Source organism: Acanthopagrus latus, chromosome 19 (genome assembly GCF_904848185.1).
Source record: "Acanthopagrus latus isolate v.2019 chromosome 19, fAcaLat1.1, whole genome shotgun sequence".
Lineage (NCBI taxonomy): Eukaryota > Metazoa > Chordata > Actinopteri > Spariformes > Sparidae > Acanthopagrus > Acanthopagrus latus.
The window spans coordinates 1079641-1107544 of NC_051057.1; the positions used below are offsets into that span (position 1 = coordinate 1079641).

The 27904-nt window shown below is 42.8% G+C and overlaps 1 protein-coding gene and 1 pseudogene across 1 annotated transcript; both read left to right on the forward strand.

The window, feature by feature from the left end:
- Nucleotides 1-231: 231 nt before the first annotated feature.
- Nucleotides 232-1092, forward strand: LOC119009030 (putative nuclease HARBI1). Its single transcript, XM_037079921.1, has one exon. It carries the CDS (start codon nucleotides 232-234, stop codon nucleotides 1090-1092), a length of 861 nt encoding a protein of 286 aa, XP_036935816.1.
- A 5247-nt stretch (nucleotides 1093-6339) lies between these two features.
- Nucleotides 6340-14451, forward strand: LOC119009031 (annotated as a pseudogene).
- The last annotated feature ends 13453 nt before the right edge of the window (nucleotides 14452-27904 follow it).

The following is a 27904-nucleotide window of genomic DNA, read 5'->3' on the forward strand; positions in this document are numbered from 1 at the left end:
ACTGCAGCAGATATTGAGCCTATTAGGGTTACTAGGGCAAAATATTATGCTGCTCTGCCGCTATGCTGAGCAAAAAAGGATTTTGGACAACTGCATACACCACATCATTTTGGATCCACCGCGAAGGGTTACCAGGAAAGACTTTGGGTTAGACCGGGTCCAACCAGCAGTTGGTGGGACAACTTCGTTAATGGTGTTGTTGTGGACGATGAATGGAGGGAGAACTTCCACATGTCCAGAGCATCTCTCGTCGCCCTGAGCGAAGAACTCTGTCCATACATCGAAGGGCAAACAACCGTCATGAGGGCACCGATCGAGACGGTAAAAAGGGTTGCAATGACACTCTACTATTTGAGCGACGAAGGGCGGCTGCGGAAGACTGCAAATGTATTTGGCGTATCGCGACAGGCTGTGTCCGACATTGTCAGGCAGATCGCTATCCATCTCTGTCCAAAATACATTGAGCTGCTCTTTACAGAGCCCGAGGCCGAGGATCTGGTTTTGGGCTTCCACCGTGCTCATGGCATGCCACGGTGTTTGGGAGCGGTCGACGGCACACACATCAAAATAAAGCAGCCACCCAACAACTCCATGGACTACATAAACAGGAAAAGCAAGCATTCCCTTAATGAACAGCCTGTCTGTGACTACAGGCACAGATTCATGGATGTTGTGATAAAGTGGCCTGGGAGTGTACACAAGTTTTTGCTAATTCAAATCCCTCCTCTGAAAAAGCAGATTGTGGACGATGAGGAGGCCATACCAGTTTTCCCTCTTGGTGACCCAGCCTACCCTCTGCTGCCTTACCTGATGAAGGAATATTCCAGCGCTGGCTCCACACCTCAAGAACAATACTTTGGTCTATGTTTGTGTAGGGCACGCATGGTCATCGAGTGTGCTTTTGGTCACCTCAAAGCCAGATTTGCTGCACTGAAAAGGCCTATGGACATCAATCCACGGGATCTGCTCCATGTCATTTACGCTTGCTTTGTTCTGCATAACTTTTGTGAGGACAGTAAGGAGACTTTGGCTGATCACTCTGTGTTGGGAACAATACAGTGTGATAATGACTTGCGGCCGTCTGTACAGTGAAACAACTACACCACGGACTGTAATGAGGGGGAGGGAAAGAGAGTGAGAAGAGTCCTCTCAAAGTACCTTGACCCTTAACAAAAGACTGGCCAAGACTGTGAATAGTTTAGTTATTGTCATTTTGAAAGTGTTGTGAACAATGTGTGTCGAGTGAAAATAAACAAATGACTTTAATAAAAACAAAAGCTTTCTGAAAGTGATTGCTAAGTAAAAAAAATTAAAATGTGCAAATGTAACACATTGCTGTCCTGTAAGGGGACAGACACACACACACACACACACACTATATACAAAGACACTATAAATGTCCATATCTGTGCAACTGCGCAGTGCCGTCAATCCACATCATTTCGCAGGAGTGCTCTTCTAAATGAAAAGTTGTTCTCATCCTCTGTGCTGCATGTTGGTGGGGGATTGTATCGCCCTTGTTGGTATGCCGGCTGATTGGGTGTGTGCGGGAAGGCCGGTGTAGTGGGCTGTGGTCAGATGTATGCTGGTGGGTGAATGTGGCTGCTGCTGTGGGGATGTACAGACTGGGGTCTTAACAGTAGTTCCCTCATCAGGGAGAAGATATCCTGTGTGGTGCTGGCGATATTGGCTATGTTCGTATTTATCCGTGCCATATTTTCTGCATGCACTCTTGCTGACTCCTCGGTCAACTCCAGCATCCTCCTCTTGATCCTGATGTCCTCCTCTGCTAGGTCAGCCTGAGCTTTCCTTTTCAGCCGGTCCCCTCTGTGGCTGTCCAGCTTGGCCTAGAAAAAAAGCAGAGCAGAATTACATTACTATTGGGCAAAACAAGTTAAGGCCAAAACTGTGTTGTGAGTTATGTACTAAAGCAACACAACTACACACACACACACACACATCAGTCCTAACGCCCACAACAAATGGCACTGTAGCATACTGTAGCATACAGTTAACGTTAGCTTAGCTTGAAATCATGAGCCTAACTGGAGCAAATCCCGGCGCTGCTTCACAACTGCGAGAGGGAGACAGTCGAGGGATTCTGCTGGTGAAATGAGTGATGAAGACATCTCTCTGTTGATGTAGAGGGCTCCGACGACGACTCCACCAGGTCTGCTGCCTCAATGCTTGACTCAATGGAGTGAGTAGCGGGCGACCCACCCCAGATCTCCTGGCAGAGCTCAAACAACAGCATGACTACCTTGGCCACTTCGACGTCCTGTGTCCACAGCCCATCTGTATTTGCCACGAATACATTTTAGCTTTGTGGTAACCTGGGTCATGGAAATAGTCACGGCATCGTGAGGGAAATCGTCTGTTAGCTCCCTCGGATACTGTGCCCGAAATGAGTTTGTTATGTCCATATATTTGGACTGGCATGACTCCCAGTCAACACTCTCCTGTAATTTACTCATCTTGTAGTCGAGTGTGAGTCTGAGCTGCATCTCGACCTCGTTATGGGTCCACACAAAGGATCCTGGTCTCCCTGTACACGCCATTGTTGTCTTCTTCTTGTTATGTTTGGTTTGTATACAGAGCGAAAGCTTTCTGCGCATGCGCCGTCTCTTCTTCTCCATTTTTGGTGAATTTCAATCGCCACCTATAGGCTGGAATATGGACTACAGATTTTTCGGTCGTTTTCAGTGGAGCCGTGTGGACGCAAATATTCTTAAAACGATGACAAGGAAGACGGAGAAAAAAAAGATTCTTTTCGCCTGTGTGGACGGGGCCTAAGTTACCTCTCTTACTGGAAATGAAAACTCAGAGTTTCTCTCATCTCAGGGTTAACAAACTCAGAGTTTTCACAAAACCTGCTTTCTGGAATACCCCCCAAGTCAATGTCGCTGCCGTGCTGTTCCTCCTGTTATGCTCCGCTGTGCTTCGTTGAGCTCTGTTCTCTCGTTCCTCAGTCCGTGGGCTCCGGCCGTCTCTCTCCCTGAGGTCTCTTTTATCCAACTTTGTTTAACAACTGTCTTGGGTCTACAGGTGTATGTCCTTTACTCTTTATTACATGATGGCTGAAGTAAAAACAACGTTAAAAAAACACACCACATTTCAAAATAAAAGCATGCAGTAAAATAAAGTTAAAACACAGCAAAAAGTAAAAACAAAGCCAAAATAAAAGCATGCTTAATAAAACCAAAATCAAAGTTCTGCCTCGTGACATATGTTGTAGCACGAAGGACTTCATCAACTTTCATTTTATTATGCAAGCCTGTATTGTAAAATGACCAACAAAAGACCCTCTTATACTTTCAATACTTTCAAAGGTCTCAGTATGGTCTCGGAAACAACCCCATTTTTCTTGTCTCAGGCATAGAAGACTCTGGATTTTATTTTAAGATTTTTTATTTGTACACATCATTGTGACTGAAGGAACATCTTAGATCAAATGCAACCCATTAGGTTCTCCAATGGGACTGCTCACAGTGTCTTACAGTGCCATGGTCAGGTTAGTATAAGGGTGAATGTATGGCCAGTGGAGATACTCATAGCTCTAAAAAAGTGTGTTTGTGTTGACAGTGTGGTTAGTTGACCATTATGTCTAATGTGTATATATATTTATATTGTATAGTTATATTTTCTACTTTTTAAAATAGTTTATATTGTTAATTTGTTATATTTTCTATTCTTTAAATAGTTTATATTGTTAATTTGTTATATTTTCACTTAATAGTTATTTGATGCATGCACCAATATCACCACAACAAATTCCTCGTATGTGTAACATCGTACTTGGCAATAAAGCTTTTTCTGATTCTGATTCTGATTCTGATTCTGATATAGATGCCTTAACCACACATCTTTACAGTAGCTAATCACAACCACAGCCTTCTATATACTGAACCCTACACCCTTGGACCGGTATCTGACCCAAACCTGGTCCTAATCCCAATCCAATCTGTATTAACCATCCATTGGAGCAGTTCCCACAAGCACTGAAACAAGAAACCTAAGCTGACAGAGTTAAACCATATCCTAGCCTGGAAGGGAGTGTGCATGAAAAATTGTGTATGATGGGATCATTGTTTTATTCGCAAACTCCTAAACAGCATATTTTGAGTATTGTATTGATTATTTTTATTCAATGTTTTGATTGTTTGATGTATTGGATCATTCACCAGCCATCCATTTAACATAACTAAAAACCACCCTCAGGACCCGTCAACTCTGGCAAAAAACATTTTCAGATGGATTAAACTTTTTGATTTTGTAACCCCATGCTCTGTTGTAGCCTTTGTGGCAACAACATAGCTTTTTGCCTTGATTATTTAATTCATGATAATTTATGGTCTTCTCGTTTCATTTGTTTTCAGTCAAACACACTGCAAAGAGCACAGACGCTTGAGCATCAGTGTTTTCTTTTAGTGGTACTTCTGCTCTGCCCACTGCAATGTGACTTTGAGAAAGAAATCAACAGACAGAAGTCTACCTGTCAAACAACAGAGAGACTTTCTGAGCTACCAGTGTGGCCAACCACCTACTGCATGTTTGAATGTGGTGAGGGCATGGAATATATTTACACAAACTTAAATAATTTGCTCACCAGGGATCACCAGGGAATTTATACAGTTTAATCCCTATATCCAGTTCAAATCAACATTGTGTACCTGGTATTTATGGGCATTCTACCCCTAATTTAAATCAAAGGATCAGGATTTTATCAGCATTATTTTTATACAATACGCACATACCAATATGTCCATGAATCATATCAAAAGCTGGCTATACATAAGAAGAATATGTTTAGTAGCACATTTCATTTGTATTCCCACACTCTAATTGCTTTCTGAGCTGTGTTACACTATGAACCAACACATGACTGTATTGGTCAGTTTATTGCACTCAGGACTTTTACTGCTACCGCTGTACTTAGTCTGGGATGACAAGTGGTTTATATTGGCTAATGGTAGCTAACAAATTCAAGGTGAACATTACATTATTACTGCTCTCTACCATGTTATTATTGATCCTTCCTTGCAATCCTATCGATACTTCCTTGCAATATCCCCCTAGCCCTGGTTGTGTCTGTTTTTCCTTACTCTTCTAGTATGGTGGTGTATAAGTCATTTCCCTTAACACACCAACCTCTTTTGCCTCCTTCCTGGTCTACTGCTGCTCTTAAATCAAATCAATTTTATTTATATAGCCCAAAATCACAGTCACATTGCCTCAATGGGCTTTATAGTCTGTACAGTGAACAACATCCTCTGTCCTGAGACCCTTGATTCGAGTGAGGAAAAACTTCACATGTTGATGGAAAAAAACCAAAAAAAAAACCTTTTAACAGGGGGAAAAAAAAATGGAAGAAACCTCAGGAAGAGCCACAGAGGAGGGATCCCTCTTCCAGGACGGACAGACATGCAATAGATGTTGCGTGTACAGAAAAGTGCAACAAATCACAGTTTAGAAGTTACATTTACAGAAAGCGTGATACAAGTTATATGTAAAGTGTGTGGATCCAGGAAACGACTGAGCTGGACGAGGCATCACCAAGTGGTGCCTGAGCCACACGACCTCCTGTCCACCATGGTGACCTGGAAGAGGGCAGGCCACACAAGATAATTAGTAATAGACAGAGAGAGGCATCAAGATTTAAAGAAATATAGATATGAGGAGATAGTGAAGCAGCAGAGAGCAATGATCCAGTGGAGCCCAGGGTGTGACGATCCAGATCTGTCAGTATTTCAAGGCAGCAGTGTACCATGCACAGTGGGTAACCATGATGTATTGAAGTTTAGAGATCTAATGAAAATTAGTGAAGAAACAGTGTTGAGCTGAGGTCATGAGAAAGTGTTAAAGAACTGGCCAGGTCAACGTGAGGCCAAAAGTGTGGTGTATTAACGAGAGGGAGGCCAACGTGCTGTTCATTGCTTGTTTACGGAGCCAAACTGCATCACAGAACAGTGCGCATGAGCGCAGCACCTTGACCTGGTCTGGTTACACATAGATCTAGCTAACATAGATCATGAACACAGTTACCATACAATAACTAGCTGGTAAATCAAATATATGGTGAATCAATACACCACATTATCTCCCCTTTTAGCTGAGAATAACCATGGGAATGTTGATAACATCAATTTCCCTTTTTCATTAGTAAACATCTAATGTCAGGTGACAAGTAACTAGAAATGGCTACAATTTGGTATTATCATTTCTGATTTACATCATACAGTATCAGTACTCCTGGCAAATTGGCAACAACCATTTATGACCATTTACACAGTATAGACATACGGTCTTGTTGCATAAATCTCTTGGGTGGTTTACTAACTCATGTGGAGCGCCTCAGAGCCACAGGTTCAGGCTACAGGAGCTCTGGTGACGGCACAGTGGAGTCAACAATGTCCTGAGAACTACTACAGTCCTTACCAACTAACTGTTCAACATGAGGGTCAGTTAACACAGTGTCAGGTTCAGCCATGGGCTCTCAGCTGGTCTCCATGGTGTCTGTGTACTGTGTCAGAATCTCGCTCTCTGACCTCATATGACACAGGGCCAGTCTGTCTCACCACCAACCCTGGAATCCACTTGGGGTCCCCTCCCACAGTGCTGCGCAGGTACATAGCATCACCCACGCTAAATGATCGGTCTTCCAACCACTTGGTATAATCATCCACAACAATCATGAACATGCTGTTCAGAAAAGGTCGGGCAAAGTCTAAATGAAGTCTTTTCCAGGACTCACCTGGGAATTCCCATGGGTTTAGTGGAATGTATTGAGGCCGTTTTTGCTCCATCTGACATCACATTCTTTACACAGTTGCTCCACATCTGAGTCAAGATTTGGCCACCATACAAAGTTACGAACAAGAGCTTTAGTCTTCACTATACACTGGTGCCCTGAGTGAATTTCCTTTAACACTGCTTTTCTCATTTTTGAGGGTAAAATGACTCTGGTCCCCCAAAGAACACAACCTTGCTATGTAGATAACTCACTTCTCTTGGTGAAAAACACTTTCAGTGTGTCTTCTACTTGGTCTGGCCAACCTTCCATGACATGCTTGTAGACACGGGCTAGCTCACAGTCAATGCGTGTCGTATGGGCTACTGAAGGGGCTTTGAGCGGCGCCTTTTGCAGATGTTCTGCAAGCAGTGAATGGACAGTAGCCGATGCTACAGTAGTTCCTGTGTCACTGGTCTCAGGTAAAGGGCAACGGGAAAGTCCGTCAGCATTACTGTGCTCTTCTGACTTACGATAGACAATGTTGTAGTCATAAGCTGATAGTATAATTGCCCACCGCTGAATGCGTGCAGCAGCCAATGTAGGCAAACTCTTGTGCTTGCCAAAAAGTCTTAAGAGGGGGTGATGGTCAGTGACTAAAGTAAAATGTCTACCCCACAAATACTGGTGGAATTTCTTTACACCATAAATCAATCCAAGAGCTTACTTGTCTATTTGAGAATATTTTTCCTCTGCTGAAGACAATGTACAGGAAGCATAAGCGATTGGTCTCTCCTCCCCAATTGGCATGGTGTGTTGGATCACTGCTCCAATGCCATATGCAGAGGCATCACATGCTAGAGTGAGTGGAAGACTGGGATCATAGTGTGCTAAAACCTGGTCACTCGTCAACAGGTCCTTGCACCTCACAAAAGCAGACTGTTCTGCCTCAGTCCATTTCCAAACTACATCTCCTCAAAGAAGTCCATACAGTGGTGCCAACACTGTGCTCTGCAGGACCCTCTGAAGGTTGTGGAGGTGATCTTCCTCTGAGCGTCCCATAATGAGAAGATCATCAAGGAAAACTACCACCGGTAAGTCTTTCATTAAGTTTTCCATAATCAGCTGGAAGATCGAGGGAGCGGAACTGATCCCAAAAGGAAGTCTGTTATACACAAACAGCCCTATGTGGGTGTTGATGGTAGTGTATTTCTTGGAGTCATCATCTAGAAAAACTTGCTGATAAGCTGCTGCTAAGTCAATCTTAGAGAAAATCTTACCTCGACTAAGGGTGGCTAAAAGCTCTTCTAAGCGAGGTAAGGGATAGGTATCTGTTTCAAGTGCCTGATTAACTGACACCTTATAATCACCACACAGGCGAAGTGACTGATCCTTCTTTACCACCGGAACTATCGGTTGCTGCCCAGTCACTATGCTTTATTGGAGATATAATGTTAGCTTCCTCAAGCCTTTTGAGCTCTATCTCTACTCTTTCCTTCATTGCAAATGGGATGGGCCTGTGTTTGCAGAATTTAGTCACATCTGGTCTGGCTAAGATTGAGGCTTTAATGTCTTTGAGTGTCCTGAACTCCTCATGAAACACATCTGAGTATTTCTTGAGCAACTCCCCGACTGAGCTACATTTTGTGTCCTTCAAAAAAATGATCTCTGCCCAGTTTAGTGTAAGTTACCTCAGCCAGTCTCTACCACATAAGGTTGCTCCATGCCCTTTGATAACTAGAAGTGGCAAAACTTCTCTCTGACCCTGATACTCAACTGTGGCTGTGGTCTGACCCAAAACAGGGATGCATTGTAAGCTCTAAGCTTTACGTTAGCACTCTGCAGGGTATGTGTGAAAACTGCCTTCTATATGTTCTCTCTGAAATTATGCTTTTCCTGGCACCAGTATCAACTTCCATCTCTAAGTCTACCCCATTTACTGAGAATGTTGCTTTATACAGCTCAGTAGCTTCGCTTGTGACAGTCCAAACAGTCAACATTTCAAGGTCAGAATCTTCTTCAGCTTTAACATATTTAGTGTTCTTCTTTTGCTGTCTCTTGTCCCTTGATCTTGTATCTTCAGCCCTTGTCTTCGCACGACATGCCTTTTTAATGTGTCCGACCTTTCCACAGTTATGGCATTCAGTCTCTTTAAAATGGCATTCATTTGCATTGTGATTTTTTTCCATTGCACCAGTAACAGATCCTCCATCCTTCTCAACTGTCAGCTGTCTCCATGTTTAGGGTGATCTGAAACACTTTAGCAAACGTCAGGTCATTTTCGGAGAGTAGCCTCCGCTGGCAATATCTAGCTGGTAAATCAAATATATGGGGAATCAATACACCACAAAGGGTGGGTCGAAATCTGATCACACTTTGGGCAGGGGCACAGACCGTGGCTGAAGCAAGTTAAATCATTATTTAAACGTCAGCCATCATCAAGGGACTATTAGTCATTGAATGGAGAGATGGTGGGAAAATGTCCTAATAAGGACATAAAACTGTGCCACCGTCCAAAGCAAGTGAAAAGCGTTATGAAATCTTAATCAAGGGGTTATCAACCAGTGAATGGAGAGATGCTGAAAACATGTCCTAATAAGGAAACAAAACCAAGTCAGTGTCTGGCGCAAGAGTGTATATAACCTGAGGAGCATGGACTAAAGTTAGTTCTTCCACTCGCTCAAGCCTTGAAGAAACACCTGAGACGGAGAATGTGAGCAGCCTAAACATTGCAGAAAGGACTTAAAGAAATCCTCAGCAGAAACAGACCAAAGAATTAAGAGCACAACGGATTAAACATCTTTGCCAACATGGTGTGGATTACAATTTGGGTATTGGAGTACTTTTGTTCACTCTGCTGGTGTGAAGTTTGAACTTTGAGGAAGTTATGAGACCTCGGCTGGGGTGGTGATTTACCTCAAGTTTTGGAGCTTTCAGCAGGCTAGCCATGGAAAGACCTGACCCTCTCCATCTCACCCAAAGCATTTCTAACCAGGCCTCAGCTCTTTTAGATTAATTGGTTATTTAAAGTATTGTGATTTATCAATAAGTATTTCTGATAATGATTGATACTAATTTAAATAAGTGTTGCGCTGTATGCTTTGCCCTTGCTAAAATCGATGCAATAAAACATACATAATATAGTTAAAGTTAAAGTTGTGGACATTGATTTTATGTCTCTTAGATGGAAGTAAAAGTTAGTTGTTAAGTGTGCATAATATCTTAAAGGTTCTTAAAGGTTACCCTAGCCAACCAAATTGAAAGATTCCCTTAGGGTTGACCAAAAGCCCTTAAAATTCAACCTAGCACCATACCAAGTGCACTGATCATTAGAGGAGAGCTGTCATCACGGGCGTGGCTGTATCTGACTCAAGGGCTATTCATGTCAGGTGCCAAACCTGTTTGCCAGATTAAATTGAATAATTGAATGATCAGATGATACACGGACCAGAAACCTTTATGTTAAAGTTATGTATGAACACTCATTTGGTGAGTTTCCCCAATTTCAAACAACCCAATTTTTCCTTTGACATGGGCTTATTAATTAATCACCCATTCATTTTGAATCATATTATGAATAAACTATATATCAAGTACGTTGTTGGGTAAAATTATGTTTGAGTTCATGTTGATCCTGACCATACACAAAGTAAGCTTGTTAAGGTACTTACAAGCTAGTTATAAGTTGTGCATAACATTATGCTGAACGTTGTCTTACAATTTGACTGTGGTGGATGTAATGGTGTCAGGTCACATGACCATGTGAAACGGTTCAAGGCTTTTGACTTGTGTTTACTATAACAAAGAAAGCACTATATCATACCTACATTTTCTAGGAAAGATCATTGAAAAAGTTGTTTTTAAGCAATTTAATGCTTTCTTGACACAAAGCAGTGTATTTAATCCTTCTTAAGTCTGGATTCCACCTCATAGTACAAAAACTGCATTCCTAGAAAAGTGCATGGGGCTGTCAGGAACTGTACTTAATTGTTTCAAACCATATTTATAAGATGGGGGCAACTTTTCTCCGACATCCAAGAAAATATGAATATGCATATGTTTTTCATTTCACAATTTTAATTGCTGGACACGAGTGGTCTGCAATTGTTAAGTTCATTTGCTGACTTTGTCAATCAATGTGTGGAGTTAAAAGTACAATAATTGCCTGAATGAAGAATAAAGTCACAGGAGATAGAGAAATACTCAAGTAAAGAACAAGTGCTGCAATGTTGAACTTAAGCACAGTTCAAGAGAGGAAGTGTTGAAAAGATGGCGCCGGTGTGTGTACCTGGCCGCCTGCTGCTCCTACGGTATCTTGTTTTTTTAGTGTTCTCAACCCTTGTCATTACACAGATCAAGTCTCTGCTGGTGTACGATCGCCAATTCCTTTTAGATCTTAGACATAATGCCAGGACATTGGGTGCGTTTGAGCATGGTGGACAGAAAACTGTGCCCCCGCTTCTGGCGGGGATCCCGACTCACCTGTGTCGGGCCTTGGCTCTACCTCCTCGGCGGAAGCGTCTCCGCCGCCGCGGCAAACGCGGTGGTCGGCTGGTGAAGCTTAAAGCCTGGCTGGCAGGATCTTCGACCATCTCCCGGACAGAACTGGGATTAATCCATCCTTTCGTTGTGCCCCGGCGTTTTCTGGACCCCATCGGTGCCTGCCTTGTACCTGTCACCGGATCGTTTGCGGGACTCCAGCCTCGCCGCTCCTGCCCTCCTTGGCTTTCCCAGCGCGGGGTGAACCTCCGGCTCCTGAAGACGCTGCCACGGTCTCGCAGATCCACCGAACCGCAGCCCCCGGCGCCCGCCAGGATCGGCCTGGTGAACGCCAGATCTCTGGCGAACAAAACCTTTATTTTGAGGGATTTCTTCAACTCTCGCAGCCTGGATTTTCTCTGCGTGACAGAGACTTGGATCGGTCCCAGTGAGTGCAGTCCTCTGGTCGAACTTTTACCGTCCGGCTGTTCTTATTTTAACTCCCCGCAGACGTCAGGCCGTGGAGGAGGAACGGCGACTGTTTATAAAAATGATTTTAAATGTAGGCAGCGTGCCGTCTCATCCTCCTCTTCCAGTTTTGAGGCACATTCATTTGAGGTGGGCCGCTCTGATCCGGTGCTGTGTGCTGTCATCTACCGACCCTCCAAATACAACAAGGACTTTTTAAATGACTTCTCTGATCTGCTGGCTGAAATTATGCCCAAGTATGATCGTGTCCTCCTTGTTGGGGATTTTAACATTCATGTGTGTTGTCCTGACAAGCCGATGGTGAAGGACTTTTTAAGCCTCATTGACTCTTTTAATTTGGTGCAGTGTGTGTCTGGTCCCACACATGAACATGGACACACATTAGACCTTGTCCTCTCCCATGGTTTGTCTGTGTCCAACTTGGAAAATTGTGACAATGTGTTTTCTGATCATTTGCCTGTGGTGTTTGAAACTGCCTTTTCCTGCTCTGCAGTCAAATCTGCCGCTCCTGTTCGGAGCCGTCGGATTTTTAACCCTGCCACTGCTGGTCAGTTCTCCTCTGCTTTTAACCGACTGTGTGTTTCCTCTGGCTTACCATCTGCAAACACGGCGGAGCTAAATTCCTGGTTTCACTCCTCCTGCCGAACCATACTGGACTCTGTGGCTCCATTAAAAACGGTGCAGCTCAAAGTTAAACCTGAGCCATGGCTTAATGAGAAAACTCGCGCAGCTAGACAGGAGTGCCGAAAAGCTGAACGCAGGTGGAATAAGGACAAGCTGCAGGTCTCGTACCAAATCTTAAGAAACTGTTGGCGCTGCTACCAGAGCACTCTTAAGGAGGCCAAAAGACAATACCTGTCCAACCTTGTTGAATCTAATCACCACAACCTGCGTGTGCTATTTAAAACCATCGAGGCTGTTCTTAATCCCCCCCAGGTGTGCATAGAGGCATCCCCTAAAATGTGCAATAGTTTCCTGCAGTTTTTTATTGACAAGGTTTCTACTGCAAGGGCTCTCATCCCTACTCCTGCATCTGACCCCTCTGACCTTGTCCCTCGCTTGGCTGTATTTGATTTGTTTGAGCCTGTGTCTCTGAAGGCCTTAGAACATGTGGTTGACCGGATTAAACCATCAGGTTCTCCCCGTGACTCTATCCCGCCCCACTTTTTTAAAGATGTTTTCCCCAGTATAGGGCAGACGGTTCTGGCCATTATCAACAGCAGTCTGTCTTCTGGTGTTGTCCCCCAAAGTTTTAAACATGCTGTGGTGCAACCCCTTCTCAAGAAACACAGTCTTGACCCTGGTGTGCTAGCCAATTTTAGACCCATTTCCAAACTGCCTTTCATTTCAAAAATCCTGGAAAAAGTTATGTATACTCAATTGAAATCGTTTCTGGATGAGCACGAGGTCCTGGAGGTATTCCAGTCCGGATTTAAAACACTACATAGCACAGAGTCAGCTCTATTAAGAGTTTTTAATGATATCCTTTTGGCAAATGACTCTGGAGACTATGTAACCCTTCTACTCCTTGACTTAAGTTCAGCTTTTGATACCGTGGACCACAGCATTTTAGTGCATCGGTTGCAGTTAGTAGGCATCTCTGGTACCGCCTTGGACTGCTTCAGGTCCTACCTGGCAAACAGGACTATGTGCGTAAGCCTTGGTGGTTCTGAGTCCCGCTCTGCTCCGCTGTCATATGGGGTTCCACAGGGTTCAATTTTAGGGCCCCTGCTTTTCTCACTGTACTTGCTGCCCCTGGGTTCCATCCTGAGAAAACATGGTATCTCTTTTCATTGTTACGCTGATGATACCCAGATTTATATGCCACTGAAGAAGAAGGACGGGTTTTCCTTGAAACCACTTCTGTTATGTCTTGAAGACATTAAAGCCTGGATGTCTTTGAACTTTTTAAAATTTAATGAAAATAAAACAGAAGTGATGGTGTTCAGTCCCAGTGGCTCTTGTGAACCACTTCCTGTTGACTTGGGCCCCTTGCTGCCTTACAGGAAGCAAACAGTTACAAACCTGGGTTTTAAGATGGACAGTGATTTTAAACTTGACCGGCAAATCGGTGCAATAGTTAAGTCCAGCTTCTTTCACCTTAGGCAGCTGGCAAAGGTGAAGCCCTTCCTTGCACAAAAGCACTTTGAAACAGTAATCCACGCCTTCATTACATCGCGGCTGGATTACTGTAACGCACTTTATCTTGGAGTCAGCCAGTCCTCCCTGGCGCGTCTCCAGTTAGTTCAAAATGCTGCTGCTCGCCTCCTGACTGGAACGCGTAAGAGGGAGCACATTACTCCCATTTTAGCCTCTCTCCACTGGCTGCCTGTGCACTTTAGAGTCCATTTTAAGATTCTTTTATTTTTAAATCCTTAAATGGTCTCGCCCCGCCTTACCTCTCTGAGCTGCTCCGCCCATACACTCCTGCCCGGTGCCTCAGGTCAGCTGATCAGCTGCTCCTGGAGTTACCAAGGGCCAAACGGAAGCTCAGAGGGGATAGAGCCTTCTCTGTTGCTGGTCCTAAATTGTGGAATGACCTCCCGTTATGTATTAGACAAGCCCCTTCACTGTCCGTTTTTAAAAAACGTCTTAAGACCCATTTTTATTCCTTGGCTTTTAATCCAGCATGAGACTCTGTTTCTGTTTTTGCTTTAATATTATTTTAACATTGTTTTATCGTTTATTATTGTTTTTATATTGTTCTTTGTTTTATATGTCTTATTTCATGTCCTATTTTATGTACAGCACTTTGTGTCAGCTGCAGCTGTTTTTAAAGGGCTTTATAAATAAAATTGAGTTGAGTTGAGTTGAGTAAATGATACTTCTGTTGGAGAGAAGAAAGTGACATGACCCAAAATGTTTCTACTGATTTTCAGTATACTGTTTTTGCCACTATACTACAGGCACCATCACTTACCATTCATGGTTTTTAATCTTGATAGGCAATCAGCTAATAAACTGACTGTTTGAACACTGGATTTTATTCAGGAGTGATGGTTTGTCTACCTTAATACAGAATTTACACAATTTACAAATTTGTCTTGTACCAGCAACTGTTCTTTTTGAAACACTGCCTAAACTTACCTCCTCTGTGCCTCTCTGTGCTGAACTACACACATCAAAAAGCTGGTGTGAAAATTGTTTTCGGTTGTATTCATGGTAAAACCAATATGACATGAATGCAGCCTAAGTGGACCCTGCAGCTTTTCATCTGCTCACATTAGTGTGTCGCCTTTAGTTTTGAGGATACACTGATTGCCAAACATCAAAGTCGGGGTTCAAACACTCAGCCAAAAAAACGTATGATGCTACCTGCCTGGACTCAGTGCAGCACAGGACATTGGCAGTGGAGCGGAGCGCTCATCAAAAGACAGGAGAGGCCTTCAGACATCATTAGTCTGGAGTGCTGCATGCTGTGTGTGTTTGGCCGTTCGTGTGTAGAAGTATGAGTTATGGCGCTTTGTGGATGTAAATACAGACCCGTCTTCATGTGTGCATGAGTCATTTGTATGAGATACTGAGGTTGTTTTTATTTTTGTTAGAGACATGTTTCGGTGAGTGTATCTCATTTAAGTGTATGTTTGTGCCGAAGTGTTTGTATGAAAGTTAATGGGTTTCTGTCATGTGCTTCATGTGTAACCAGAATCAGAATCAGAGTCAGTATTCTCTTATTGTCTCACAAACAGGGAAATTTGTTTGCCACAGCAGCCAAACAGTAGAATTTAAAAAACAGTAACAATAGTAAAGAAATAGAATATTATAAACTTTTATATATATATGAACATAATGTTGTACAAAATTAACAATAACATAAACAATATTTACCGTCGTGTGTATGCAAATACGTGCATTCTTAAAGGATGATTATGATTTTTAAAGGTGCATTTTGTAAGATATGGCCCGAATTGTAGGTTTAAACTTTAGCCAACTAGTTAATTCTGCAAGTGGCAAGTTTGCTAACAAGAAAAGAAACTCTCTAAATGTCAAGAGAGGAAATATTTTAACACCTATTTTCCTTACCGAACACAAAAGAGTCAAATGAGCCGTCCAACTACTGCAGTGAGTAATATGTTTCAGCTGGCAACACATTATTTAATCCTAACTGATGCAGTGAGTAGCTTCTCATTTCTTAAACAGCCATGTAAGAAGACATATCCTGTATTATCTACATTTACATTTAGGGCATTTAGCAGATGCTTAGACGCTTTTGTCCAAAGCGACTTACAATAAGTACATTTGTCACAAGAGAGAAACCACTACATATCACTGTTGATGGAGTAAAAGAAATATAGAAACAATTGTCAAGCCCTCATCTGTTATGGAAAAGGGTTAGGGTTAGGGTTAATCTGTTTCAGAGGGGTCAAATTATTGGCCTGCATCAAGCAAAGAAAACAACTGAGGAGACTGATGAAACTACTAAAACTGAGTTAACTGTCCAATGCATTATTGTCCAATGCATTATTGAAATCTGGAATGATAGTGGTGAACCATCATTTTGGAGGAAGAAATGTGATTGGAAAACAATCTGAATGATCGTGATCCAAGATTACTGAAGTATAGTGAAATCCAATTTTTAAGATTCAACAGCAGAACTCACAGCTATGTTAGTAAAAAAGTAAAATTAAGAGCATTTCCACGTGCACAATGTGAAGCCAACTCAAGGGATTGGGACTAAGCTTTGTAGCCTTAAGAAAACCACTTAGCAAGATAGCGCCAGTGTGTTGGTCGGCCGTCAGCTCCTACCTGTTCAGCTCCTACCTGTTAGATCGCTGCTCTATCTGATGTGGCTGCATTTGAGTGAGGATTAGGAGTGAAGCTGGTGTTTTATCCACGCATCGATGGCACTGTCGGCCTCCCTGTACAGGGCGCAGAGACCTCCACCTGGCCTGACCATCGTGGGACCTGAGATACTCATGTCATCTGCTCATCTCTCCATTTTGGACTCCGATGACCGTTAGCCCGGCTTCTCCAAGGCTGTGGGTCCAAGGCAGTAGCATGTATGGGGGCCCTAAACCCTGCATACACTTCTTTAATCCTAAATGAAGACAGAGAACGAAGAACACACAAAGTGTACTACACAAGCTAATAGTCACCCATGATGGAGAATAAGAAAACAACTCTCCTTGCAAAAATTCCAGGTTAACCAGCACTGTTTATTTCTTTTTTTTTTAAATCAATATCAATATGAGTGAGTGAGTGAGTGAGTGAGAGAGAAAAGAGAGTTCTCCACATCACACGCTTCCGAGACATACTGCTGACATCTGTGTGGAGTATGGAGCTGTACCTGAAAAATAATAATAATAAAAAAACATTGTCACAAACTAACAGTATGGTCTATGAACAAAATGAGTGAGGGCCGATTTTTTTTGTCCAATAAAAGGTCAAATCAATTAGCTTAGTTGTCCAGATGTTAGTGATGGCCGGGCTTCTTCTTTCTACTATTATGAAGTGAGAGGATAAAAAACAACAGTAGATCAATCATTGGGATCAACAAATAATATTATTTTTTGTATTTTTAAATGATTACCTTCTCTATTTTGGGTCTCTGTTAGTAAGTCTACAGTGCTTTGGTTGGTGGCAGCAGGATCAGCACGGCTAGGGCTAGGGCTATACCTGGCAGAACTAGGTTGACTCACTGGAACCCCACCATTGTCATCATCATCGTCATCATTGCTGTCAAAATGGCCATCACTGGACAACTCCTCCCCCTTTTCTGTGTCAACGTGAAGCCCCGTCCACACGGGCGAAAATAATCTTTTTTCTCTCCGTCTTCCTCGTCATCGTTTTAAGAATATTTGTGTCCACACGGATCCACTGAAAACGACTGAAAACGCTGTAGTTCATATTCCAGGCCTATAGGTGTAGAGTAGACGGAGAAACCGCACACAACAAGAAGAAGATAAAAATAGCGAGTGCAAGGAAACCAGAATTGTTTGTGTGGACCAGTAATGAGGTTGAACTGCTGCTGCGACTCACACTCAACTACAAGGCATGTAAGTCGCAAGAAAGGCTCAATATCTTCTGCAGCATGAACATGGGCATGTAGTCTGCCAGTTGTTGTTGTTGTTGTGAGACGTTGCGGGGTTCAGAGGTCGAGGAGTGGGGCGATGGCGTCATGGTTTTTGAAAGTATGCAGATTCGCCATCCATGTGAAAACGGGAGGGCTGTGTTTTCGGATTTTTCCACCCTGAGATGTTTTCAAAAAAGTGCATTTTCAGGCGCTGCATTTTCAGGATCCGTATGGATGGTCTGCCAAAATGATGCAATACATGTGTGTTTTCGCAAAAGAGTGTTGTCGTCTGGACAGGGTCTCACAAACACTTCACAGCTAACGTTAGCTGCTGCTGCTGCTGCTGCTGTTGGGGCGCCAGCATATCCAACACTTTGGACGTTGTTGACTGTATCCCCGGTAACAGCAGTGGTAAAATAGTTTGTCAGCTTCGGCAGCTTTGCCATATATTTCTCCGCGTCTTTTTTCTTTTTCCGTTTATTCGAACTGCTCGGGCACTTTCGTTTCATTTTAGCTTTTACTCCGTGTGTTTGTTTATTCTTCTCCTTCTGTGTTGTTTATTGGCAGTTGGCAACCAACTGGACTTGAGTGTCATTTGCAGTCCGTCATGGACTAGTCCATTTCATTGTGAAAGTAGGGGGTGTATGTGAGACAGATACCCATGAATCTGACATTTTAACTAATACTTAAACGTTTTTCTAAAGAATGAATTACATATTAATAAAGTGTTCATGATGATACATTTCTTGTTTTTTTTTTTTTGTTTTTTTTTGGAGGTTGGTGGGCGTGGGTGTCCCCCCACCCACGACAGCTGGTGGAGGGGCCCCAAGCAATCCCCCACCTATGCCTTTATGTTAAGACCGGCTATGGGCAGCAGAGTGATATAACTTCCATAACATTTACCTAATGGAATACGCTCGATGTCCACAAACTCCGGAGCACCATACAGCAAAGTTGGCTCTGCTCAACGCGAGGTCTGTGTCATCTAAATCGTTTATTCTTAAGGACTTCTTCATTCAACAAACACCTGGATATACTATGTTTAACCAAGTCTTGGATAGGCACACCTAGGAGTACTGAAAGGGGTGGCAGCATTGCTATGATTTTTAAGAACAATTTCCCATTATGGAAGCTACCTGTTGGGACTCATTCCACCTTAGAAATTCAGTGTGTAAAAATTGAATAAATTACAACCCCCTTAGTGTGCATCTTGGTCTACAGGCCTCCTAAACCAAGCAAAGACTTCATTAAAGAGTTCACAGACTTTTTTGATTTTATTGCATCTTATAACCGCTTGTTGATTTTAGGCGATTTCAATATTCATGTCTGTTGTCCAGATAAACCCCTGGTTAAAGATTTTTGCCGTGTCATAGATTTGTTTGGTCTGGTGCAACACATTAATCAGCCTACCCATACACTCGGTTACACCCTTGATTTAATTCTATCTTATGGGTTTTCTGTTGATGATGTGCTTGTTGAGGAGTCGTCCATCTCTGACCAAACCCTCTGTCTGTGGGTAAATCCCCAGGTCGCTTTTCTTGTTACATTAATTCTCTCACTACCAGCCATTTCTCTGAATGTTTCCTGAGTAATGATGTGGCTAGGTCCATTTCTACTGCAAATGAGCTTCCTGGCAGCATAGATGACTTAGTGTCTCTTATTAACACATCTTGCTCTAACAGTTTGGATTTCATTGCTACCCTTAAACTCAGGCATTGCAAACCTAAGTCACAACCCTTCCTTGATGACATAACCTGCTCTCTCAGGCAGGCTTGTTGGAGAGTTGAATGGAAATGGAACAAGGATAGACTTAGAGTTTCTTTTGACATTTTTAGAAATTCATTAGCAGCCTTCCAGACAGCGGCTAAGAAAGCCAGAGCCAAACATTTCTCAGATATAATTAATAAACACTCCAACAGACCTCAAATCCTTTTTAGTACTATGAACGCCATTGTTAACCCCAAAGTCTCCACAGAGGTCGAAACATCCACAGGCATCTGTGAAACTTTTAAAAAGTTTTTTATTTCTTAAAAAAACAGCACTTCACTGTGTCCCCCAGCTGTTACAGCTATATTTGATCATTTTTTACCAGTGACACTTGATGATCTAAGACAGGGGTGTCAAACTCATTTCACATCGCGGGCCACATACGACCCCTAGGTAGACGTCGTGGGCCGGACCATTAAAATTATAGCATACTTAGCTATAAATAACCAAAATATCATGTCTTCCCTTTGTTTTGGTGTAAAGAAGCACAAGAACATTGTGAAATTTGAAATTTAACTTAAAATTTATTGAACAATACTTTTACAAAACATTTTGCAAAATTGCACAAACTTTAACAAGTAACTGGTGTTGAAAATTATAGTAATGAACTTTACGATTAAATGAGACTTATAAAGAAAGACTAACATTACATTGCACATTTTTTAAAATCACCACAGTAAGTATTCATTTTCACAGAGCTGTATTCTTTTAATGCAAACAGTATCTGCAAAAATAAAATGCAAGGCAGCATTTTAAAGATGTTAGTCTATTCTGGACTTGTTTTTGTTCCTGAAACTTGGCATCTTTTGGCCTGTACAAGTGCATCAACATCAGGTGTCATGTCCTGACTAGCTGTCAGTTTCAGAATGTCATTTAAGTGCTTGTGTGTGAGCCTTGAACGCATTTTTGTTTTATTGATATTCATTACTGAGAAAATTTGTTCACAAAGGTAGGTTGTCCCAAACATGCCAGGGCTGTTAATTTGGGGTACCCTGGTAGTAGATACTGATAAAATGTGTCCAGACCTACGGAGGCAAATTTGCCCTTCAAATCTGCGTCACATTGCAAATCAATTATCTCTAGCTGGATGTCGACCGGCAGATCAGAAGCTTTAACTGTGAAAGGTGAGCGAAAAACTGAAAATTCTGTCTCAAGTTCACCAAATACCTGAAATCGTTTCTCAAACTCCCACAGTAATCCTGCAATCTTGTCTTTGTACCGTTTCACGTCCGCATCAGGTGTGGTCACACGCACATCTCTCAGACAGGGGAAATGAGCAGGGTCGCCACTTGCCAGTTGCGTCTCCCACAAAGTCAGCTTCAACTTAAATGCATGTATTTTGTCAGAAAACTGTGTGACAACCTTTTTGCGGCCTTGCAACATTTTGTTCAGACTGTTCAAGTGTTCAGTAATATCAACCAAAAATGCAAGGTCCTGTAGCCATTCCTGGGATTGTAATTCCGACACCGGTTTTCCTTTTTTCTCCATGAACTGTCTGATTTCCTCTCGTAGATCAAAGAAACGCCTCAGCACAGCGCCTCGGCTTAACCATCTCACTTCAGTGTGGTATGGCAGGCTGTGTGTAATGTTGCTGTCGCTGAGAAGGGTGTCAAACTGACGGTGGTTTAGACCTCTGGCTCGGATGAAATTTACAGTGCGAACAACCACCTCCATGACGTGGTCCATTTTCAAGGACTTACAACACAATGCCTCCTGGTGCAAAATACAGTGAAATGTCCAGAAACGATCTCCTCCATTAAGGGCTTGTACTTTCTCTCTGAACTTTGTCACGACACCTGCTTTCTTTCCGATCATGGATGGTGCGCCGTCTGTAGCCATGCTGACAGCGCGGGACCAGTCCACTCCAACTCTGTCCAGTGCAGCAACGACAGACCCGAAAATGTCCTCGGCTGTTGTGGTGTCCATCATAGGCACCAACTCAACAAACTCTTCAGTAACAGTCAATGTCTCATCAACTCCACGAATAAATATGGCCAGTTGAGCCACGTCCGTGATGTCGGTGCTCTCGTCAATTGCAACGGAAACTGCAATAAATGACATGACTCTCTGTTTCAATTGGCTGTCTAAATCTTCCGATAGTTCCGAAATCCTCTCTGCCATAATGTTCCTCGTCAGGCTAATATTGGCAAAAGCTTGTCGCTTCTCGGGACATACGAGTTCAGCCGCCTTCATCATGCATCTTTTAACAAAGTCACCGTCGGAATACGGCTTTGATGCTAATGCTATTTCACTAGCAATTAGGTAGCTGGCTTTTACAGCAGCTTCACTGACTTCTCGGCTCCGTGTGAAAGTTGACTGCTGTTTCCTCAGACCCGCCAGCAATTCGTTGACCTTATCTGTTCTCAGTTGTCCTTGTAAGCTGTCATATTTTGCGCTGTGATGAGTCTCGTAGTGGCGCCGAATATTATATTCCTTACATACTGAAACTTGTTGCAAACACACCAAGCACAGAGGTTTACCGTGCGTTTCCGTAAATAAATAGGACGTGGTCCATTTTTCTTGGAAAATTCTACACTCTTTATCTACTTTTCTCTTTTTTGATAACGCCATTTTTGCTAATGAGGGTGTAGCGGGCAGGTAGAGATCAGGGTAGAAACAACGTCATAACAAGCAGCAGATGGCGCAAAACAGTGCACCCTTCTTCTTCTTCTTCTTCTTCTTCTTCTTCTTCTTCTTCTTGAGTTTTATGGCGGTTGGCAACTTAGCAAATGAGGTGCATTACCGCCACCTGCTGGACTGGGGTATGATTCAAGAACCTAATCTACAATGGCCTGAGTTTAAAACAGTGCGCCCCTAGCAGATAATTGCATTTAATTAAAAAAATTAAATCCATTCTTTTATGCATTTTTTCACTTTCAAATTATCCCGCGGGCCTGATCGAACCTCCTTGCGGGCCGGTTCCGGCCCGCGGGCCATATGTTTGACACCCCTGATCTAAGAGATATTATCAAGCACATGGAACTCTCTACATCCCCCAATGATGCTGTTCCCTCTCAGATAATCAAAGATACCATTGAAACCATTGGTCCAAGTATCCTGGTCATTATAAACACATGCCTTGTCTCTGGCACTGTTCCCTCATGTTTCAAGCATGCGGTCGTCCAGCCGTCCCATATCTAAACTACCATTCATCTCAAAAATTCTTGAAAAAGCAGTCCTCTCTCAAGTATTGCCATGTCTCAACTTTGCCAATCTCTTGGAGCCCTTTCAGTCTGGCATGCCACAGCACTGAAACAGCTTTGCTGAAAGTGTCAAATGACTTACTACTTATGCTAGACACAGGTGAGAGTGCCATCTTAGTCTTATTAGCCCTCAGTGCTGCCTTTGACATTGTCCACCCGCTCTTCTAGCCCGTCTCCATCAGTGGGTTGGTATTAGGTATTAGGTATTAGTATTAGTTGGTACTAGGTCAGCACTCCTCATCCTCTGCCCCTCTGTCCTGTGGGGTCCATCCTGGGTCCAATCCTATTTTATTTATATATCCTCCCATTGGGAAATTATAATTAGAAAATAGAACCTGGCGTTCCACTTTTATGCTGATGACTCACAATTATATCTCCCACTGAGATCTGGAGACTCCCCTTAGACTCTCCCAGAGTGTCTCAAGGAGATTAATGACTGGATGGGGGATAATTTCCTCCATATTAACAACAAAACAGAAGTAATCATCTTTAGCCCCTCCAAAACCCAAAACCCCATCTTTACTGACCTAGGTAGTCTGATCCCATTCACAAATCAGTTTTGATTCTGAGCTATGCTTTAACAAGCAAATCTACTCTGTGATTAAGAACAGCTTCTACCAGCTCAGAATTATCTCTAAAATAATACACTCCTTATCATACCACAATCTGGAAAAAGTTATCCATGCTTGCATAACATCACGGCTGGTCTACTGCAACTCCCCATACCTTGGTCTCCCCCAGTCCCTTATATCACGCCTTCAAGTGGTTCAGAATGCAGCAGCAAGACTGTTGACTGGGTCAGAAAAATGGGAGCATATCATACCCGTTCTTGCATCCCTTCCATTTCAAGACAGACAGTGTTCAAATCCCTCAACGGTCAGGCCTCATCTTACATCTTACATCTTTGACCTTTTACTCCCCCACTCAGCCCCTAGGTCCCTAAGATCCTCTAATATGGTCTTCTCCTCATCCCCTGCTCCAGACTCAAACAAAAAGGTGGCCGGGCCTTTGCAGTAGCTACTCCGCACTTGTGAAAAAAAACCCCATGACACATATGCGATGCCCCCTCCATTTCTGCCTATAAATCAAGGCTCAAAACCCATCTGTTCACCTTGGCTTTTTCTCCCAATTAATCCGTCAGCCCTCTGCACTACTATCTTTGTTAATATGTGGTTTTCTGTGTTTTCTGTATCTTTTATTTAACATTGTTATTTTTACTTTTATTTCTACCCATCAAATGCACTATATACAGCACTTTGGTCAGTGTAAATACATGTTACTTACTTACTTATCAGTGAGGCTAATCTGGGAAAAAAGTCCTCAATTCGCTAGGGAGCATAAAGAATTGGATTGGATTGGAATCACATGTTCTGATGACTCCCATTTTACTCTGTTCCAGAGTGATGGGTGAGGTAAGCTGCCTACCTGAATTAACTGGATGACCTGGTTTTTCCATCGATGGATTTTTTTTTCCCCTGATGGTATGGCCATATTCCAAGATGACAATGCTCAAATTGTGAAAGAGTGGTTCAGGTAGCATGAGACATCATTTTCACACATGGATTGGTCACCACAGAGTCGAAACCTTAACCCCATTAAGAATCTTTGGGATGTGCTGGAGAAGACTTTAAGCAGCGATCCATCATAAATGCAAGATCTTGTCAAACTATTAATGCAGCTCTGGGCAGAAATAAATGTTGTGACATTGCATAAGCTTATCGAAATGATGCCATGGCAAATGCCTGCATAATCAAAGTTAAAGGCGGTCCAACAAAATATTAGAGTAACTTTATTTTTGGCCAGTCAGTATGGAACCGTACAATGTCTGAATTCAAATTCCTCTTTTTTTGTCCAAATGAAATGAGCTAAACTGTCTTGTTGCTTTAGTCAAAATAAATCCTCAATTCACTGAGTAGGATGTGAAATGTCATCACAGTCTGTTGTCCAGCCATGTTCGGGCTTAGGTCAGATGAACTTTGCCCCCCATGGTAACACCCCCCGTCATTCAAGGTTATGGCAGGGGCAGATCCTGTGAGCTAATATGGCTACTTAGCTCCATGCTAATGGCATCTAGTTGCTACAGCCAAAGATGGCTGCAACATAAAGTACACAAGCAACAGGTAGCAGTTATACTGCTTACTTCATATAGTCTCAGGGCTACATTCAATTTCAGTCATTTCATGCAATTTGCATCTTTAAGGACTTAAAGTAGAGCAAGTTGCTGGAGCATGAATCTCTTGGGACATCCTGAAGACTGAGGTGGTCATAAGAAGGTGGTGGATTTTGCAAAAGTTGTAAAAAAGTTGAGTATTAAAAAAATGTATCGGCCAGATAAAATGACAGGAGAACTTGTAATGAGAGGCAATCTGCCAGATGAAAGCTACTGGTACCACTGCCCAAAATCACATATGAGTCCACCAGAGGGTGCATCAAACATACCTGAGATGAAGTAGAAGGAAACTCTGAGCTCCCAGACAGGTAGTTTGGGTTAACTTAAAGACAGTGTAAATAATAATAAATACAGATGATTACCTAAGTTGACAACTTGGTGCATTTTTAATAATTATCATTTTCTGTATGTGAGTAACAGGGGATAGTGATTGAGGTATGACAACATCCTTGTCTTCATCTCCTCCTACCCACCGTTCCTTCACGATTAGACCTCTGATCAGATGATGATGTGACCTATCCTGATGTGCTCCTCACCCCTCTTCTTCATCCCCTCCCCTTCTCAAACATTAGCTCCTTAATTTGCCCCTTTGCTCCGTCTTTCTCACCGTCAACATTACCCATTTCCTCTCCTCCATCTTCCTCTTCGTCTTCTTGGTGTCCCCCTCTTTCTCCTCTACTCTGATTTGTGTACAAGTGTCTCTCTTGGAAACATCCTCTCTCCATTTTATCCCTCTCATCTCCTTCTCCTCCTTCAGTCTGACCTCCCCTTTCTTCTCATTCATCCTCTCTCTCTGACTCCCTTATTTGCCCTCTTTTGTCCCATCAGGCTGAGCCAACCTAATTAGGAGTGTTGTGCCTGTTAGAAGATTCAAACACCACTCCTGTTTATTGCAATTAGCACGGCCATTAACAAACACTTCACAACACCGAGGGGTGCCACGGTCTGCATTATTTATAAAGTGGGGAAGGGTGGAGGAGAAGGAGGAGAGAGGTGAAATGGAAGACAGGATGTAGGCAGGATGTAGCTTTTGTCTTGTCCTCTGGCCAGGGATTCTCCTGGTGTTAATGTTGCTAGGTAAATTGCGATATTATCTTACATTTAATCTGGTTGAAGTCATCTAAGTGTGACTGTGTGTGTGTGTGTGTGTGTGTGTGTGTGTGTGTGTGTGTTTGCATCTTACTGGTCCTTTAGATACTTAAGTCAATTCAGTAAAGATGCCACAGATTCTTTTACCAATACAGATGACTAAATGATAGACCGAGACAAGGATGTTTTCCACTTAGATCATAGTTCTATTTAAGAGCTGCCAACATCATTATTAACAGCAATATTAAAACAGGAACAATTTAGTAGAGCTATTGTTAAAATAACTGTAAAAGAGTGCTGAGGATGGGCAGCTGAGGCTGCAGACATTAAAGGGACAGTTCACACTGGGACAGAGTACTCGACCCACTCCAGTGCCCTACACACATACACACAGCAAAACCAAACCAAAAGAAGGGAATCAGCTATAAATTGTGAGGGACTCTATCACCAAACCCTCCACAGTCAGGCCAGCCAGACTTGCTGCTGCTCCTACAGCACTCATACACAAAGAGAGGGAAACATGTTACTCCTTATATTAAAAAAAAAACAACAAGTTAATTAGAGACAATTAGAGTTTTCAATGAGCCTGAAAATTATAACCCAACCCGACCTGCAGGTTTTTAAGCCTGAACCCGATGCAGCCTGACACACCAGCATGAATTGTCTGCCCGAACCCGACCCCACGTGCGCCTGCATTGTTTTCCTCATACACTTGTTATCGTAAGCAGTGGTGTCAGGTCTGCGTCTGCCCCTCCCCATGAAGCAGGCAGCCAGACTTACTCTTCACCACATGTGAACAGTGATGATTCACAACAAACAATATATAATTTACAACCTGCAAGAAATGTGTTTCATAAAAAAGGAAGCCTGAGGCTCGGTTCATTTGCGTATTTTTTCGGCCCGAACCTGTGGGTTTGGTCGGGTTTGTCGGGCCGGCCCGACCCGTTGAGAGCTCTAACTGTCAGACTTGGGACAAAAGAGAGGACTCAGATGCAGTTTGGACAGAAGTAGAATCAAGTTTTATTTTTCTGATTCGCAACTCTTCAGACGAGATGATAAATGAAAAGCAAACTCTTTGTGGACAGACAAAACGAACAAACACAAAACACACAAAAAACATAAGACGCTCCCGAAGGAGGAAAACCTACACTGATCTTAATATCTGAGATATGAAAATTACAAAAGAAAAGTCACTCCGCAGAGGATGGCACACGGCTATGAAAAATATACTATTCGATCAAATAACAAACTAAAAGGCGCTCCCGAGGGAGGAAAAGTAACGTCTACAAAAACGGCTAAACCGAAACACAAAACCTAACCAGAAAATTTACGAACTCAAAATCACTCTCTCAAGAGGACAAATACAGAAAAACAAAACAAGATAATACTTATCAGGACGAGAATTCAAGGCTGTGAGACAAGGCTTGGGTATACGACGAGACAACGAAATACTTAGGCGACGCCGACAGGGGAAGACAAAGACTTTATACACATGAGGGAGGGAGACACAGGTGCAAACAAAGACAAGACAACCTCACCGCGATGTGACACTAACGACAATGCAGCTCTATTAGTGTCTACTTTTACTTCCCGTTGGGAGAAAAGAATGTAAACAGATTAACTGAGTTGGTCAAAACAAAATAAACCCAGCCTAAATGAATTTAAGAAAAACAAAACCTACACAAGAAAACTAAAACAAATCACGAAAAACAAACTAGCCAAACAAAACTCAGCGAAACAAAACAAACCACGGTGAAAAATAAAGTACACATTATAAAACAAAGTCCGCCTTTTACCTCCATACACTGTTGTGCAGCGTCCGCAAAGTTTGTCACAGAGAAACGGGAGAAACCGGCACAGAGCTGGACCAGGACAGCAGACTCACTCATGCTGACACGGTCATGGAGCGGAGGGGAGAGAGGGAAAACACTGACATGCCACAGCTTATGTATGATTGTCCGGCTGGT

Coding starts and splice junctions, on each gene's coding strand:
- LOC119009030 (XM_037079921.1), top strand. CDS start 232: ATGTCCAGAGCATCTCTCGTCGCCCTGAGCGAAGAACTCTGTCCATAC.